The sequence below is a fragment of the Benincasa hispida genome, chromosome 2 (genome assembly GCF_027475165.1).
Source record: "Benincasa hispida cultivar pf3 chromosome 2, pf3_genome.v1.1, whole genome shotgun sequence".
In the NCBI taxonomy this organism is placed as follows: Eukaryota; Viridiplantae; Streptophyta; class Magnoliopsida; order Cucurbitales; family Cucurbitaceae; genus Benincasa; species Benincasa hispida.
Window position 1 is genome coordinate 33,311,806 of NC_143479.1, and position 20,249 is coordinate 33,332,054.

The window sequence follows — 20,249 nt, forward strand, 5'->3', positions numbered from 1 at the left end:
TTAGATAATTCTTGGTATCAAGTTAAAATTTTAGATAAGTTTTAAGATTAAATTTCATATTTATATGCTTTATATTTAGATAAATGTTAGATTTAAATGTTATTATTTTGAATTTTATAATTATTTAAATGTTGAGTTAAGTTGTTTGTTTTGGATGTTGAGTTTAATTGTTTGTTTTGGAAGTTGAGTTCATTAGTTTATTTTGGATGTTGAGTTCATTGGTTTGTTTTGGAAGTTGAATTCAATGGTTAATTTTGAATGTTGAATTAAGTGGTCTTTTTTTGTATGTTGATTTAATATGTTCGTTTTAGATGTTGAGTTCAATGGTTTCTTTGGATATTAAGTTAGTTATTTTTTTCTATGTTGAGTTAATTGGTTTGTTTTGTATATTAGTGTTAACTTGTGGTTGAATATTGTTGTTTGATAATTTGGGATAACTATTTAGTTGAATTATATGTATATTTGGAATTGTGAAAAAATAAGTCCACTTCCTTTTGGCCTAATATATTAAAAAACAATTTCTCTTTCAAATTATTTCAAAAAAGATAAAACTTAATAAGTTTGAATCCACTTAATGGACTAGTATATTAAAAAACGAAGATTGACACTTTTTATACACTAAGTTGGAATCCACTGAATGGAAATTAAGAATTTTGTGTTTCTTTTGGTTTATTTATATTTGCATTACTCATTTCACATTAATTTTTTATTTTATTAGAAAGTGGCAGAGACTAATAACAAGAATTTTTCGGCTCTAAAATTCATTCATACAATTAGTTCTAAGACTTTCATACGCTTATGAGGATCCACGGTAGAAATACAAATATTTTTTCCATTTGATTCGTAAGAAAGTATTATTAACATCTTTTATGTGAATTATTTTACAAATAGGACCCGATGATATCAAGAAATTGACCTAGTATACTTGTTTAAGTGTACATGACAGCTCTCCAAAGGTGTTATCTATTCCTGACTAAATTCAGGTGCATTTTGGGTCAAGATAGAGTAGGCAGTAGAAAAAGGAGCAAAACTACTATTTTGCCCCTTGAGTTGTGTACCGGTGTCCTGCTCGGCTCCATGAACTGTGCTAAAAGGAAGTATGCATCCAAGGTGAGAGCGTTGCGACGCTATCAACAGCGCAGCGACACTCCACTCATCAGGCGCAACGCATTCCTACGCGTGAGGTAGGCACTATGGCAATAAAGGCTAGAGCGTAGTTGCGCTTGTCAATGGCGTAGTGACGCTCAACAAACCTTTATATATAATCCCTCAAATTTTAGGGAAAAATAATGCAATGGATGAGATGATGGACGAATTTTGAAGAGAAAAGATGGAGATGATGAACCAACCCAATTTTCTCTTCTTCTTCATCTTTTAGCTTAGGATTTTTTTTCTTCTGGGTTATATCCATGTTTTGGAGCATCTTCCTCTTGTTTGTCTATGAATCTATAGGGTAAGTTGTGTCTAGTTTGTGGAAGCAAACCCTAGTAATTTTGTGAGATTTTGTAAATTAAGTTTAAGAAATTCAAACTACGTTTTTTTTTAATCCTGTGCTTATTTATTCGTATGTTCTTGAATGGATCGACTCTCTTTCCTCGAATGTATATTTTTGCTAAATTATTTACAGCTCATATGTTTAGTAGTTTATTTGTCAACACTTGAAATCAATTAAGTAGAAAAAGTTGAAATTTGTATGCTAAGGCTTATAGCTTTTCTTAGGTCTTAGTTGTGTGTATCTTGGCTTAGTTCAAAGGAGAACTAGGTTAATTAATTAGGGCATTTTCATTAGTTAACCACGCAATTGAACCCTTAATCTTAATGCTCATGACTTAGATTTTATATGATCCCTTAGAACTCAATAAAACTTGAGGCTTGAAGTTTAATTAGGGCTTAGGCTTTAATTAATAATTACAATGCTTTTTTTGGATCATTCTAAATTAGTTGTCCACAAATGTAGGGTCTAATTTAGTTGTTCTGAGTCAATCATTGTGAATGCATAAGTTGAATATATGCCTAATCAACAAATTTCATTGATCGAAATTGCTAGGAATCCCTGTGCTCCCATGAATAACTAGATTTTTATTGCATTTACCCGCTTTATCTTACATTATGCATTTTTATTTTACCTGCGGATCGATCCTGTGCTTGCCGTTGTTACTACATTTTTGTAGTAGTAGTTGATGAGTTTGGTAATTTATAAACTTTGTTTGATTTTTAATCTTTTGCGAGCAACGACAAAAGGCTCAGGTCAGTATACACTATAAGAGTGATAACTCATTTGTTAATTAGGCTGCTAATGATCATACAATTATTTCTTTAAATTATTGATGTAGCGTCAAATGGTAATATAATCCTTAAAGGCTAGATTTGATAAAATGGCTAGATTGGATGAAGACTAAAAAAATCAAGAAAAGAGAAACATTATCGAGTGCATCCCCCTCATAATATTAGCTTAGCAACTACAAAAGATACAATCCTTAAAGGCTAAATTGGACGAAATGGAAGAAAAATGACAACTAAGATGGATGACTTGAAAGCCATGATTTTATAACTCATGAAATCACAAGGAGATAAATTGACTTAGGTATGAGCTCTTCAACTTTGGTAGTAAAATAATTAGAAGATTGTATATGTTGTTATCCTATAATTATGGTAACAACATAAACATATAGCTAACGTATGTGTAAATATGTGTATGCTATATTGAGTTTAAGGTTAAAGTGTGTGTAGATGTGTGTGTGTGTGTGTGGGGGGGGTTGTCACAATCACTCTTTCGGGAGCTTCTCTTAGCGATTGTGCGACACTTGTTCCCGCTCACGAACAAGTCAGCCAACTCGAATACGGACTGCCGGTGGCACACCGAGTGCCTCTTGCAACCTCCACCCCCGTTTTAGGGAAAATGATTTTAGAAAATGGGTTTGGAGAAAAGGTTTTCGTAAGAAGTTTTTGTGAGTGTGAATAAAGAAAGAAAGATTGTAGTAGGCTAGAAAGCAATAAGCAACAACAACAGCTTTATAGAGTACTACTCCGGATATGGGGAAGTGATGATTAGTCTTATCCCCATATAGTGCATTCTGAACAAAAAGCCAATTGGCACCCTTGCATATGTAAAAGGGCGAGTGGTCACTTACAATGAAAATGTAAAGAAAGCAAGCTAACTAAACTAATACAATACAAGATATGAAAGTATGCTAGAAGGGGGTTGGATCGGGCATGACCATGACATGGGGGGGGGGGGGGGGGGGGGGAATATGATATATTGAGTTTTAGATTAAAATGTGTAAATGTGAGTTGGTGTATTTGAATTTCTTAATGTTCTTAAATTGAGTTTTAAGTTTTATATTTAGTTTGAGATAAAAATGTATAGATTTGGGTACGCTATATTGAGTTTGAGAGGTTAGTTATGTTTAAGTTTATGTTAGATTTTGAGTTTTATATTGAGTTTGAGATTAAAATGTGTAAATGTGGGTTGGTTTATTTCAATTTGTTGAGTTCTTAAATTTTGTTTTAAGTTTTATATTGAGTTTGATCTATGGTTTATTGAGCATTGAAACTATGCAAATTTGTATTTTATAAGTATCTTGAGATTTATGTTGAAGATGCATCTCCAGACTAGTTATGTTAGATTGTAGATTTGTATTTTATAGGTACTTTGTGGTTTATGATTTGTAGATGTTATGTAATGTTATTTCAATACTTATATTTTATGGATATAATGTAAAGAGGTTAAGAATTTATGGATATTATGTAATGTTTAAGATCAATCTTACTACTTAAATTTATCTTTTTTTTTTATTTTAGTTTATTTAAGATTTGTAAGATTCAAACAGGTTTGATATTTGTTCAAAAAAAAGTTTGATATTTAGTAATAAAAAATATATATATTCCCGATGGTAAAGGCATCGAAAAAAGTGTAATTTCGTTAATTTTGTTTTTTTTCGATGCTATGTCAATATGCCATGGGAAAGGTAACTTTTCCCGACGCTAAAATAGGTTGCCGTGGGGAGAAGGTAACTTTTCCTGACGCCAAAGAAGGTAGCCATCGGGAAAGATAATCTTTCCTGATAGCCAAATTGTCAATTTGGCATTGGGATGAGTAATTTTCATAGCACCCTTAACCTTCTGCCAAACGCCAATACGGACGGTGGGCAAAAAGTATTTCTCCTAGAGGTTCAAGAACCATTTGTAGCATCGGGAGAAGTAACTTATGCCGACAGTCACTATTGGTGTTGGCAAATATCTTCCCCACTTATTCTGTTGCGAAATTTTTTTATCCCGATGACAAGGTATTTTCGTTGGGAAAGGATTTCCCTGACGACTGTACCGCCAGTAGAAAAAGCGTCAGAAAAATCTTTCCAGTTAGTTTTTGGACTTTTCCTGACGATTTCAACCGTTGAAAAAAGGGAAATTTCTTATAGTCTAGGCCCGAAGCAAGTTCAAAAGATTTAGCATGTTTAAGATTTTTAAGGCGCTCCATATTAGCTATCGAGAAAAGAAAAATATCATCCGCAAAGAGTATAAATGAGAGATATGTAGCCCCTTTGTATCGATAGTAAAGCCCTTTATCAAGTTTTTTTTTTTTTTTTTTTTTTTTTTTTTTTTTTTTTTTTTTTTAAGCATCCTCAATAAGGCTTTATTCAAAATCTTAAATAGATAATATTTCCATATAAAAAGCAATTCAAAATTTATAAATATATAAAAAGAAAAGAAAAAGAAAAAGAAATGAATCAGTATCTAGTGAATTTCAATCCATTTTTAGTTAAAGTTCAAAATTTTCTTTTGGACTTTGCTTATGACTTGAAGATGTGTCAATTATCATTGAGCTAAACTCATTTTAACATTTCATGATCAGGTTGGAAAATTATTACGTTAGCTTGACTTTGAGCAATCTAATGGTTAGTTAAATAATTTGTGTGATGGATTGTATGATGGATTGGTTACTGATTGTCTATTTTACAAATCATTTATTAGTTTAAGAAGGTTAGTAGATATCTCTGTGTATCATTTTTGTTAGCATAATTAGAGCGTTAGGATTTGAATCACATACTTCATGGTCTTTGATATACTAAATGTTCGTTGAGTTATACTCACTTATGTTTGCTTTTGAAAGAAAAGAGCTATTTTTATTTGGGCAAAATTGGAAAGGGATTTTCTGTACAAAATTCTCATATTTATATAGAAAGCCAAAAAATAAAAATTAAAAAATCCATGAATTTCGCCCAACTTTTCAAACTTAAGAATTTTACGATTTTACTTACATCATCATCCGTTAACATTACCAAAATACCCTTATTTTTGTTTTCTCACGTCCTCTTTTGAATTCCCTTTTCTTGATTCATTACGGTTTCAAATCTTAAAAAGCTATCCAATTGAAAAAGAAAAGAACAGTAGATTGATTTTTTAAGACTCGAGAAGAGATCTTTGGTTTCAACTAGAATAATTGTCAAAGCTTTCTTAATAGTAATTTTATAAAAAAGCAATGTAGAAATCATTGTAAAGTGGTTAATTATTTCAATCCTATGACGTTTTGCACACAATTAATACAAAAGCAACCATTGATGTGTAAATTAAATGTTCATAAAAAAGTTGGGAGAAGTAAAGAAATTAATAAGGCAGAAAAATTTAATTGTTGTGTGAGTGCAATTATGTGCTGTGGCCATGGATGGTAGTACGTGAGGGTGTGTCGTTGTTTTAAATTTTAATATAATGTTTTAGTAAATATAATCCAAACAAATTAAGAACATAAACTAGTTCACTCTCACTTTAATTTCAAGGTAGAATAACAACCCTTCCATGTATTAATCTAGTAAAATTTTGTCATTTTAATTTTGGAGAATTTTTCACAAATAAAAAAAATGTTAAATTATTTATGGAAATAGTAAAAAACAAAATACAGATAGACATTGTTGGACTGTTATCATTGTCTATCAATGATAGATTTCTATTAGTTTCTATCATTGATAGACACAGATAAACTTCTATTAGTGTTTATATCATAGAAAGGGAAAGATGATTAAATTTTATTATTCTATGTAAATATTTTCCCTCGTTTTTATATTTTTGAAAATCTCCCGAAAACCCATCTCAGCCCTTTTTTTTCCGATTATTTTATGAAGTTGAGTAACAAACTATTATTATTTGAAAATAAACAAATGAATATATAACAACAAATAAATAATATTGACCACGCTAGTTATTTTTTTAAAAAAATAATATTGAACTTGTCGCGTACGTCACAGCAGTGGCTTAGATTGTTTTGATCGGCAACGGCTAGTTGACTGGCTACCTGCAACTGCTACTTTTTGGCCGTTTGATCTGTGAAACAACCTCTGTTTTTCTCTTCTTCTTCATACTATAACAACCCAGTGGTAAGTTATTTAATTTACCTTTGTTTATTAATTGTCTTCAATTTTAATTATGTGAATCAAACCTTGTTTAATTAATTATTGTTATTATGATTCTAATTTCAGATTAACATTGGACAATGGGATGAAAATGCCTTAATTGGCCCATTCAACATCATTTCCTCAGGTTTTTCTGTTTCATATTCTTTAATTTTTTTCAATGATGTTATTATACTCCGACTTTTGGGTATTTCGTTTTTGGGTTTTTGATTTCTGAGTATTTTGTTTTTGGGTTTTTTGATTTTTGGGTATTTTGCCTTTGATTTTTTTTTGGTTTTTTTTTTCAATTTCAATTTTAATACTTCTTTCTCGTTATTTTGTTTTTGGGTATTCTGTGAATCTTAACTTTTCTTCTTCAAATCTTCTAAAAGCCTTTCCCTCGTTTTAACTTCTATTATATATATCTTTTCTGTTTTTGTTTTCCCAAAACCTCTTTTCATAAAATTTTCAAAAATATTCTTTCATACTTTTCTCTTCTGTAAAAACTCTCCTTCAAAACATTTTCTCGAAATTTGATTTTTCAATTTTGTTTTTAGCAAAAGTCAGTTCCAAAATATTTTTTTCTACTTTAAATTTAATTTTAGAACTTCTCTTTAAAAACCCCTTTCAAATGATTTTCTCAAACCTTTTTCTTCCTCTTTTTCTCGTTGTCAAAAACTCTCTTTCAAAAAACGTTTTTCCTGTTATTTTTTACTTTAAATTTTGTTTCAAAAATTCATTCCAAAATATTTTCTCAAACTTTTTTTTTCATATTAATAAATTTGAGATGATTTTACGATTTACCGAGAATCAATTTTCCTATAATCTTATCCCTACCTTATTGTTTTTTTTTTTTTTTTTTTTTTTTTTTTTTTAACTATGATGTGTACCTTCTGTTTTTCTAATTTTATTTCCATATGTATGTGGCTGCAATCTAGAGTGGTTAATGAATACATTCTTTTATATAATTATTTTATCTTATTTTTCTCTTATTTCTCTTATACCCTTATTTTCTAGTTGTCTGGTAGATTTACACTTTACTTTTCAAGGACTTCAACCTCTTTTGAAAAATTATGGTTTTTTTTTTCTTTTACTGATCTTTTAGTTTAATTTTTTGTTATTCATACATTTTCTCATTTTTTAAAGTAGATTATTATTATTATTATTATTATTATCATTATTAGTATTTTTTTGACATGGTATATGGATGGTTCAATTGTTTTCATCCTTTCTCTTTTATGTGACATACTTTTGGTTCTATTCTTTGATACATTGTTTTTCAATTGCATTATAGATTTTTCGATTTTGTTGTTTGTGACATTCTTTAATTAATTCCACTTTTTTATTATCTATTTTATTATTTTTTTATGGTTGCGCATTTTTATTTTTTGTATTCCCTATGTTATTTTTTTTAGGTTACATTTTTATTCCTTTAACTTTATTTTGTTTGGTCCTACTACTATTCGGTACATTTATTTTTTTCTAATGTTGCACTATGGATTATTTCAATTACCCCTTTGATCTCTTTTGGTGTGACATTCTTTTAGTTTCACCATCTCAATGAACTGTATTTCGTATGAGTCTTCTAGCTTCACTTTTATATTTTGTTTCGGTTGGAATATATTTTTCTTTCTTTTATGGTGGTTGTATTTACTCTACACAAGGGATCAAAGAAGGGATCAAAAAGTTCTTCTTTGTGTCACTGTATATAGATTGATAAGGTTTTAAATTTTTTCTAATGTTGCACTATAGATTATTCCATTAGTCTATGTTGTTTGTCTTTTTTGTATGGGACATTCTTCTAGTTTTATTTTGTTTGCTTTCTATCATAAATAATTTGGTAAACTGATTGTCCAAATATTCTCATCTAGTTTCACTTTATTTTTTCTCTGTTTTGTTGTTCTTCATACCTTTTTTATTTTTTTCATTTGGTATTATTTTTTAAATAGATTATTACATTATATTTTTTTGGACTCAAGGTGGAATTTATCTGTTTATTTTATTTGGCATGGTTCGTTCTATTTTTCACTCCCTCTTTGCTGTCTCTTGTGTCCCTCTTTTGGTTCACTTGTTTGGTATTTGATTTTATTGTTTGGTACATGGATTATTCAAAATTTTTCACATTCTTTATTCTCTACATATCTATTTTAGGCATTGGTTGTATTTACATTATATGGTTTTTTTTTTTGTGTGATATTTAATATTCTCCTAGTTTAATTTTGTTTGGTTCTCTATTATTGTCTGTTTTATGACAAATTTTTCAGTTTCACATTGTTTGTTTTATCTTATTTGATATATTGTTTGTTTATTGAATAATTGCTATCGTTCTTTCTCTTCTATTATGATATTCATTTAAAAGTTTTACTTCTATATGCATTCTTCTTAGTTCTACTATTTTTTGCTATATTGATTTGTTAGTTTTGTGAATAATTTTACACATTATTATTATTATTATTTTACTAGTTTATGTGACTTTCTTTTAGCCTTGTCTTGATACAATTATTTGGTATATTTACTTTTGTTAGGATGACATATTATGTTACAAATTAATTTTTTATGACTAATTTGTTTTATATACTTTTTTTATATAATGGTAGTTAAACCTCTTTGGTGATTCATTTTATTTATTTTCTCGATTATTTTTAGGATATTTAAAAGGATTTATTTTTCTTGGCTAGCATTTCCAAGCAATTTTTATAATTAACACTTTTGATAAATTATCTTCGGATTGCTTTTTGTGTCTTGTAGTTTTATTTTTGTGTGTTTCATTATTTTTGATACTTTTTCTTAAAATTTATTTTTCTTTTGTCATGGTTTTCAATTATGTATGGTTGAATTTCTTTCCATCTTCACTCTTATCTTTTATATGACATCCTTTAAATTTTATTTTATTTTTAGTATTGTTCGATACATTGTTCTTCTATGGCACAATGTTGGTTGTTCAAATTTTATCATCTTTCTGGTATGGTCTCTTTTATGTGACGTGTTTTACTTTCACTTTGGTACTTTAATTTCTTTTACTAATCCGATAATATTTTGTTTCTTTGGGATCAAAATATAGATTTTTTTTTTTTTTTTTTTGCATGCATATATGTGAGCACTAGGGATGATTTAAATTGTTTTATCCTTTTCCTCTATCTGTCTCTTTTATTTTATTTGGTTTGTCTACTATTATTTTAGGTAGGTTCATGATTTTTTTTTAGTGCATTATGGATTCTTCATACGCTCTTTCACTTTTTGTATTATCAGTATTCATATTTTATTTATTTGGGGACCAAATATGAACCATAGATTGTTCAAATTTTCTCATCATTTAGAACAATTTCTCACCCTCTTCTTTGTTTCTTTTATGTGACATTCCTTAGTTTCACTTATATTGACGTGTTCGTTTTGTGTATTTCTTATTGTACTTTCATCTCTTATTTCTCTTATGATTTGTTTTTATTTGACCTTCCTTATTTTCTAATTGTCTTTTAGATTTGCACTTTGCTTTTCAGGACTTCAAGTCTTTCGAAAAATTAAATTTTCCATTATGGTGAATGATTTTACTTTTTTTTTTTCGTCATTCTCGATACATTTTCTCTTTTTTATGGTAGATTATTTATATTAATTTTTTTGGGAACCAAAGATAGAATTCTATTATTATTATTTGGCAGGGTATTTGGATGGTTCAATTGTTTTCATCCTATTTTATGTGACCTTTTGGTTCTATCCTTTAGTACATTGTTTTTCCATTGCAGTTTGAATTGTTTGTTCGATTTTATTACCAATTTCTTTTATTTGACATTCTTTAATTAGTTCTATGTCTTATTCTCTATTTTATTATTTTTGGTATTTTAAAAAAAATCACTTTTTGTATTCTCTATTTTATTATTATTTTATTATTGGTATTTATTTATCTTTGGGCATGGTTGCATTTTCACTTTATGTAGGTGTTGTTTCTTTTATGTTACATTTCTATTTTTCTAGCTTTATTTTGTTTGGGTTTCTACTATTATTTGGTACTTTATTATTTTAAAGCACTTTAGACTATGGTCTCTTTTTTCTCTAATTTTTTTCCATGAATTATCCAATTTTTTTTTTTTTCACTTTCTAAGCATTATTCATTAGTTTCACTTTTGTATATTATTCTTTAGTTGATTGGTTAGTTTTTTTTGCGTAAAACACATTATTTTAGGACTACTTTTATTTATTTATGTTTTATTTATGATGCCAAACTTTATTTTTCTTTGTTAGTATGCAAGCAATATTTTAACTCTCTTAGACAGATTATGGATTGCTTTATGTGTGTTTTATTATTTTTAGCATTTTTTCTTTTTTACTTATTTGATCCTATTTTATTTTTTTGGGATGTAGAATTTATTTTTCTTTCACATAGTTACATTTTTGCACTATGACAGTTCAATTTTTTTTTACCCTTTTTTATGACACTTTATCTTTTTTTGAATGGTAATTTTGAAGAGACAATCTACGTGAATCAACTAGAAAGATTCATTGAACAAGATCAAGAGCAAAAGATTTGCAAGCTTAATCGGTCCGTTTTTATACTCCTTTTATTATTACTATTTATTTATTTTTTGCAATTATGTATTTAACTCATTTGATCATTTTTAGAACTAATTCATTTTTCTTCTGGCATATGGTTTAATTTTTTTTTTCTTTTTTAATTATGTGATTGTCTAGTTTTTACATCTCTTTTTATTACTATTTTATTTATTTAACTCGTTTGACCATTTTTAGAAATAGATTCTACAAATTTTTTTCACCCTTAATATTTTGTTTGCGTTTTTGAATGGGGACGTTATTTTAGTTTTGTCTTGTTTGCTTTCTATCATAAATAATTTGGTATATAGATTGTCCAAATATTCTCATCTAGCTAGTTTCATTTTTTTCTTCTCTATTTTGTTATTCTTCATACATTTTTTTTTAATTTGGTATTTTTAAAATAGATTATTACATTATATTTCTTTGGACCTAAGGTGTAATTTATCTATTTATTTTGTTTGGCATGGATGCTTCAATTTTTTTTTCACTCGTTCTCTTTGTTGTCTCTTCTCCTCCCTCTTTTGGTTTAATTGTTTGGTATTTAGTTCTATTGAGTACATTGGATTGTTCAAAATTTCACTCTTTGTATTCTCTAATTTATTATTTTGGTGTGTGTATATAATATTCAACATTTTCAGCATTTGCACTATGAATAATTCAATTTTTTTCACCCTCTCTATGTTCTGTGACATTTTTATTCTTCTAGTTTAATTTTGTTTGGTGCTTTATTTAGTACATATCTCTAATCCAATTTTTCCGTTCCCGTTTTATTAGATCTTTTATGTCACATTCTTTAAGTTTCACTTTTTGTATTATGTAGTATCTTCACTATTCTTTCGGAGCCATTATTTTTTAGTTCTATTTTGTGTGTCTTCTTATTCCACTTTAGATTTTAAAGAATTCTTCTATGAAATATCTTTACAAATTATGGATGCGATAAATTTGGTTTTATCTTGTTTCACTTTAGGTTTCTTCATTTATCTTACTCATTTGGTTATATTGTAATTATTATATTTTGTTTCATTTAGACCAAATGTAGTATTTTTTTTATTTTTATTTTTTGACATTGTTGTCTTTTGTATAACTAGAAAGGTTCAACATACACTTTTCTCTTTTATATGACATATTCTCTTAGTTTTATCTTACTTGGTACATGATTGCTTTATTTTCACTATGGAGTATTGTTATTGTTGAAACCAAATGTTGGCTAAGTACGCACCTGACTTCCACGTGACATCAACGGTAAATTTGTAATTTTTGGAACGAGAGGACCTGCAAAACAAAGAAAAAGATCTTTGATGCCTAAGCTAGCAAGAGAATTGTAGAATAGAGAAGAAGTCAGAAGTTTAAGTTACCTCGTATGGAGTTATAATTGATGTATTTATAGGGGATTTGATAGAAGGTTTATCTAGATGAGCTAGGTTATCTCTCAAGCTAAATGTGCCAGGGCTTGCCCTATTGACCCTTAAGGCGTAGCTATATTGGGTCTTTGGCCATTGGGCTAACATAAGAAGCTCGGCCTCAATTTCGATTGGGGTCAAGGTCAACCGACCCAAGTTGTCCTTGGGCCCTATCACTTCAGTCTTCTCTTGTTCTCCTTTGACCACTATACTCTTTATTTTAGGATCCATTCATAACAAGTATCATTCTCTTCTAACTCCATATGAGGTAACTTAATTTCCTCTTATGGGTTGTTGCTTTTACTTTATCTTCAATAATCATGTAGCTTGATCATCAGCCTCGTAGCTTCTTTTTTCATCTCCAGTAGCTTGATCATTAGTCTCGTAGCTTCTTTGCTTATCACGAGCCTGCCAACTCTATGTCTCTTCGTCACTGTTATGGGTCATAAGAATCTTTATAACTTCACCCATCAAACTAGGTAACAGTTGAAGGGTGCCAAATGGCCTGGAATATTAATGGAAAAGAATCCGATCAAATATGACCAACCATATAAATTAAAAAGCAGGACTATCAATGTGTTACTGAATCACAAGGAACGTTCTTTTACTGACTTGATTGATTTAAGTGGTCAAACACAAAGGGAGTTGTTACGGTTGAAATGGATAGCAATGTGACAACCATCAAGCATTTCATTTAACCCAAAAAAAAGATATTGCACATGAGAAAAAGAGACTAAATATTGAATAGAAGGATCGTCAAGAAATCAAGAGTGCAAGTTAACCTTTCACATTTTCCTTTTTCAATTGCTCTCGAAACAGAATCCGGAGGATCAATCCACTGTATTATTCCCAAAAGGAGTTGTAATAGATGATTGTCATGCATCTGCACATTATCTGATCATTAAAAAACTTTCTTACTACAACAGAAGCTATTAGGTTCATGATGTAAGGTATTACTATAAAAAGCGGAAGAAGCCGAGAGACGAAAAATTTTCACTACTACCATGTATAAGAGCTGAAATGGATTTGTACAACTGTGTCCTTAAGTTCTAAAAATTCATCCATAATCTGCTAGTCAAGTGAATAACTTCACTATAACTGAAAGGCACAATGGTACGATCAATAGAATCAACTAAATAAGGTCATCATCAGATCGAAAAATATTTCTTTACCATATAGACAAAAGAATATGCAAGGAATATCAAGGATAGAAAAACAAAACATGTGGAAACTTGAGTATAAAAAAAAAATGTAGCAACTTGAGACACAGATAGGAAACGAGGCAACATTTACCTGAATGAAATATTGTCCCTGCTAAGGAGCAAAATTGTACGATTAGCTTCGAGCAGATACGGCTATAGGGCAGTTTGGCTTGACATGAAAACTTCTGTTGAAGTGCGGCATATAAATTCAAAAGCCATGAAATATGGCTACTTGAAATCAAAACATCGTGCCAAGAAGGACCAAGCTACAACCAAAGAAGAGAATGAAGACGTCGTGAAAGACTATACAGAACAAAACAATAGTTATACAACTGATGCCTTTATAATAAGAATGGTATGGTAGAATAACCAACCTAAACTTTGCACAGTGACTAACTTCCATGGATTTTGTGTGCTGTGAACACACACCGAAGAGTGTAGAAAAATGATAATGTATCCTAACACATCAAAGAAGATGGCTCAAGTTTCAAATAACAAACGTAGACACAGAAAATTTAATTTTAAAGAAGAATAACTTATTATGATTAAGGTGATAACTTAAAACACATTTCAACATGGCTAAGATGATTACTGGTATGACCTTCTCAACAGAGACATTTGATGGATGCTAAGCGCCTCAAAGCCAAGCCACTTTCATGATGGTAGTCCTTTTCTTATGAAAAAAGCTTGATTTCCATTGAGAAAAATGAAAGAACAAACATACAAAAAAAGAAAAGCCCACAAATAGGAACCAGACTGCAAGAAGGAACCAGACCACTTTCATTGATGGTAGTCATATTATTAACTGCTCCTTGGTTGCCAATAGAGCACTAATGACCATAAAAGAAAAAGGAATAACGTTCTTGGGTTTCAAATTGATTGAAAAGGCCTTTGATAACATTAGTTGGGGTTTACTAGATTATGATTTATGGTTAAGGTGCTTCAAGTCAAATAGAGGGGTTGAATTCATAAGTGCCTAGAAAGTTCAAATTTTTCTATTTTCTTACCCAATCCTAAAAGTCGATAAAGATGTCAAGATGAACAGAGAGATCTTCTTCCACCTTTAAACTAAAGAGCAGTTTAATATTACAGTATGAAAAGTTATAACGATATTGGAAAGGACAAGAATTTCTTTTTAAAAAATTGGGACTACAATGATGTTTGGAGAGAATTTTATTCTTTATTCTTTTCTGTCCAAAAATTTAAAATATTTAGATATAATTTTCTCTCTCTAGAAATCCCAGAGGGGGTCTTCTTCATTATTGTTCTTTTGTTTTTCTAAGACAATTTCTTAATTACTTCTGTGTAATACTTTGTTTAGAATATTTTGTTTTGTCCCTTTGATCTCTTTATCTCTTATTTAAAACTTCCACTTTCTATCTTTCAAGTGCATTATTCTTAATCCCATGAACATGACTGAAAGCAAACCCGAATTCAATATGATATTACAAAAATTCAATTCACTTGACTACCTAAAAAATTAATTCTAACAACACAGCACCAGCAGTGGAAATTTGGTCACTTGCACCAAGTTATACTTAGATCTCTTGGTTGTATCACCATAATCCTTGACGAGCATAGTAAGAGCTTACACTAGCCTTACCACCAACAATATTACAAAAATCCCCGTTCAAAATTTGAAACATTCGTAAAGCAGCCGTACAAACTTTGACTTCTGGAACCTCAGTCTGAGAATCAATTATTATATTGGTGACAGTTACACCAACATCTTTTGTCCAACAGTAAAACGTCAATCATTCAAGTCATACAAAAAGATAATGGTTGATAGAATGTCAAATTAAGGAAGAAACGAACAAGCGACATACTAGGCAGAACCAAAGTAGGTCATTTTAATTTAAAATGGCTTCCAGAAAAAATAAGTAAAATAACTTCAAGAACCTTCAGGTAACTCAATTCTAATGCTCATGAAACTCCCTAAGAAGACCCATAGCACTTGACGTAGAGGGTGAAAATTCTGATACTAAGGGGAAAATAATTAGCATTATAAGGTTAAATTTGGACATAACATTATGAAGCTATTGTTAAAAAATAACCCTTCAATTAATAAGAACCCATTTAATAATGATTTTCCTTTTTCTGGAAGTACCATTTTTTAAAATTAAACTAGTTAATAATAATTTCTTTGTTTAGACTTCCATCGTTAAGTACCTAGGAATCTAAGCCAAATCTCAGAACTAAAAAATAGATTCTTGAAAAAAAAGCTATAAACTAAAACGAATAATTTAAAAATAAATTAGAAAAAGGGAAAAACTATACCAACAAACCTTTTAAAAAGAAAACATAAAAACCAGACAGAAAAAATCGATGTCAAAGAGCCTTAAATGATTTAAGAAAATATATCTTACCAATGACTCCAGGAAGTTAACTCCACAAAATTGCACATCAACACTATGAACATCATGAATAGACTGATTTATCTGTAAGTGCAAAACAATTCGTCATGACATAAAAAATAATGGTTTTCAAAATTCCAAACCAAGATTTTTGGGAACCAAGAAACATCAAAATTCCAAACCGCAATAAAAAAAAAATTAAAAAAAACATAACAAAAAAAAAAAATGAGAACTATGGTAACAAAATCTGGATCATTGTGAAAAGAAAATTCCACACAAAACCCTCAAACAGATTTTGTTTTTTTTAACAAGGATAACTTCTCGTTGTTGTACTAAAAAAGAAAAAAAACAAGGAATACTGCTTCTCATTGATATAATAAAAAGGAATAAATATTTAAGAGATACAAACTCTCCGAGAGAGTGAAGAAAATAAGATAAAAACAGAGCAAATACATATTTAAAGAACTAAGAACTTTCTAATATCTTCAATTGAACGACTTGGGGAGCTCGCAAATGAATGATGAAGCTATGAATAAGGCCTCCACCAAACACTGAAAACCAACCAATAGCTACCAAGAAGTATTCAGCTATCCAAAAAAAAAAAAATCATTTTAAAACCAATCCGAAGGCAACCTGTAGCAACAAAATCAGAAAGTTTCTCAATACCAAAAAAATTAATTCCATCAAACTCCCAATCCTCAAGCCAAATCTGCACGACTCCACAAAAAATACTTCAACTTTTCAAGAACAACTATCCCATAAAAAGAAGCTTTGGGAAACCATCACAACCAAATAAGTAAAAATTCTCTTCATGCAAATCAATCCAATTACCTCAGAACAACTAAAAGCCTAAAACATGACACGACTTTCTTAGGCTAATGTAGGTATTTTGCGTAATTCAAGACCTCATGCAAATCAACAAAGCAAATTTGCCCAAAATTGGCTAGTGTGGATGAAGGAATAGGAGGAGCCTTCTTGTCACGATCTAGAAATATTAAATCAAAAGCTTCAGACAAATAGTCTTCAAGAACATCGGCCTCCATACGAAGATACCCTCATTGAATGACTAATTTTACACTGCTCAAACTTACCTCATTCAACGTCAGAGTCACTACGAGGTCTACAGTCCTTTGTCGAGTAAAAAAAAATGAGATAAACCTATATCTGGATCCATAAAAGTATGGTAATATTCTTTGTTTCTCTCTTCCTTTTCAGATTCCTATCTAATGACCTGGGACATAATCGGGGGCGTGAAGAATAAAAAAATCAAATTTTTTTCCTTGCTTGATGATCAATGGTCGGTGTCGGTTTTGGGCTAAAATTGACGCCAACCATCAATCTGTTGATTCTGATCAGTGGGTGGTTTTCAGTTTAGGGAGTGCCTAAGGAACCAACATACCGAATACACTAACGATTGATCGATTTTGGGAGGAACCTTGTTAGAGCCGTTCTGGAAGAGAGATGCATATTGGTGAACTTGCAGTGGCGCTATGGTGAGAAAATGAGGGAAGACGAAAAGAAACATGGTCGTGGGGCTGTGGCAGTAGCGCTGATCAACAGGGTTCTGACAAGGAAAAAATTAGAGAGAAGGTGTTGTGGGTGGAATTTCAGAAAGAGAAAAAAGATAGAAAGAAGGGGAAAAAGAGAAGACGGACAAGAGAGGGAGAGAAAATAAATGAGGGGACAAACGAAATTGATGAGTTCTTACAAAAGTAATTATAGTATATTAGCCTTACTAGTATGGTTTTGAGTGATGTGTGGGCTACGTCGTAGGTTATCTATTTTTTTTAATATATTTATTGGTACGGTCGGTCAATTACTCTTTTTTGAGCTCATTGACCAAATCAATGGTCAATTTTGCATTATAAAAAATTGACCACAACAAACAAAAGTCAGTTTGCTTGGCTTTCCTCGGTCAGCTCGGGTTTTGACGAGTGAGGGATTTGATGAGAGGGAGAGGAGATGAGGCTTGAAGCATCTGTAGCAGTCGATGACAATAGTGATGGTCGAAGGCGACAAGGGTTTCGACAAGAGAGGTTAAAGGCAGGGTTTTAGCGATAGAGGATTTTTTATCTTTATTGATTATTATTTAAGACAATGCCTTCTCAAGCAACAATTACATAATACGAAAAGAAAGAAAAAGATAGTGGTAACTCAATTATTACAACTAAAAAATGCCTCAAAGTATGAAAATTTGCTTCTTGTTCGAAAAATTTATTAAGCTAATATGAAAGAATACGTGGAGAAATAATGAAATAAATATCCAATGATATGAAATAAATTAATTGATAAAAAAGAAAATATCCAATCCTAATCCTTAAGAAAGATTATTAACAAGATTGACATGAGCATTGATACCTGATAAAAGAAATAAACGTGGAGCTTTTCTTCGATAGATGAAAAGAAACAAAAATGTTCAAGGGATTCAAACTCCCATTGAAACAAAGACTATCCTAATGAGATTCTAATGAGAGAGAGAGAGAGACTATGATTAGAGCCCAACAATAGAATACGATCGACAAGATCATTCATATGTCTAATTGCAAACTACAGAGTTAAATGAAAACATCATAAGGGAGGGGCATCTGCCACCAAGAAGAGAATAGATGATGTGTAGGGGAAGCAAAGAAACAAAAGCAGAAGAGATAACCCTTTTTTTCTTTTTTTTTTTAATAGGAAAATCATATTTCATTGAGAAAAGATGAAAGAATACAAGGGCACAAAAAACAAGCCCTCAAAAGCAACCCTCTAAAGAAAGGCTTCCAACTAAGCATGATCCACCAGCTTGGGTAAGATGTAAGAATTCTCTGAACATGTTCTTGAGTGTTTATTAGTACTACTGTGAGAAAGAGGAAAAACTTAACTTTTTTTGAAGAACTTGGCAGCTTCATCCTTGTAAGAGATGAAGGGTGGGACCATCCTTAAGTTTTCTGGTCTAGAGTAGTACATTTCATGAATGGTCAATTGGTTTTTGTGTTTTTTTTGGAAATGAAACAAAAAAAATTCATTGATATAATGAGAAGAGACTAATGCACAAAATATAAAAGACCTCCAAATGAAAGACAACATAAGGAACAAAACCAACTGAAGAATAGCTGACTATTTGTTGCAAATATTGTTAGAATACCTGTTTAACTGAAGAGCTAAGATTTTATGAGCCAATGCTATTATTGCTACTTGTTGAATTCTTTGGAAGTAATCATATGGATCCTATTTGTATTATACAACTAGTTGTGTTTAAGTTATGTCATATAAAATTGCATACCATTACATACAACCTTACCCATTTCTGTCTAAGAAATGTGAATCCAAATTTTGTAGGAAACAAAAAGATAAGAACGCATTCCAGCCCTTTTTCATGTTGAACAGCCACAACAGAAACCTTGACCTGAACATAGCGCTCTGGTGAGCTTGCATGTTGCACAACTAATGCACAAAAATAAATAGTTCCTGACTCTCGCACTTAAGACACTTTCTATCACCTAGTTACATTTTGGGGGTTTCACCATTACAACTTGAAGACATGTGTCTAGTTTTAATCAAAAGGTTTTTCTTTTAGAAAAAAAATATACACACACATACACGTCAAGTAGTCAAAACCATTTTATTCCTAAGGATAAGAACCTTTTGAATTGTCATTGTACTCCGTCTAATAGATATCAAATAGTTTACTTAGACTTTATCAGCTATAAAGCACCGACACTCCTAAGATGGTCAAGTGTTGGTGTCAGACACGTGTCCGAAATCGACACACCCCGACACGTCGCAGACACGTGTCTGACATGCCAGCTAGCATGTTGAATATTTTATTTTTTTTTTAAATTTTCGACACGGTTGGGACATGACTCTGCAAAATTAAAAAGAAAAAACAATGAAAGCTTTATAAAAGTTAGTCCAACCCAAAAGCTTAAATTTTTACCAGCCCAAACCCAAAACTTTTAGGGGTAGTGTTTTTTATTTTAATTTCTCAAAATCTATTATTCCACTTTGAGTCAAAATCTTAAAACTCTCACTACAAGAAATTGCACTTCTCCTGAAGTCCCAAATCGCCGGAAAATTATGGAAACTACGTCGGGAGATCTTCTCCCAACGACGGATTGATCGTCGGGAGTTTGATCGGGAAAAATCTGTCAGGAGAGGATCTCCCGATGCATAAAACAGGGCGTCAGGAGTTATCCTAGAACTCCCGATGCATGGTACTAGAGCAACTCTCGACGCCCTATTCTATGCATCATGGTTTGTTTTATTTTTTGGGAGTTACGAGAACTCTCGACACGCTATTCTATGTGTGGGGAGTTCCTTCGTTGGTTGAATATTGGCTTTTAAATGTTTTTAATTCATAATTTGTAATTTTTGAAAATTTGA

At 30.7% G+C, this 20,249-nt stretch overlaps 1 protein-coding gene across 12 annotated transcripts; it reads right to left on the minus strand.

The window, feature by feature from the left end:
- Positions 1-6,067: 6,067 nt before the first annotated feature.
- On the minus strand, positions 6,068-17,580 carry LOC120069548 (uncharacterized). 12 transcript variants are annotated; one of them, XR_005479576.2, is made up of 7 exons: positions 16,976-17,569; positions 15,897-15,968; positions 13,905-13,988; positions 13,622-13,796; positions 12,284-12,833; positions 12,148-12,200; positions 6,068-6,352 (listed from the first exon to the last, which is right to left on the minus strand). XR_005479576.2 is itself a non-coding variant. In XM_090310525.1 (4 exons), exons 1-4 carry the CDS (start codon positions 17,407-17,409, stop codon positions 12,640-12,642), a joined length of 459 nt encoding a protein of 152 aa, XP_090166651.1. In that variant the 5' UTR covers positions 17,410-17,540; the 3' UTR covers positions 12,270-12,639. The 12 variants fall into 12 exon arrangements, 4 of the variants coding, with proteins under 4 accessions (XP_090166651.1, XP_090166650.1, XP_090166652.1 ...); XR_016527469.1 differs by having other exon boundaries at positions 17,320-17,530; XR_005479575.2 differs by having other exon boundaries at positions 15,897-17,580.
- Between the last annotated feature and the right edge of the window lie 2,669 nt (positions 17,581-20,249).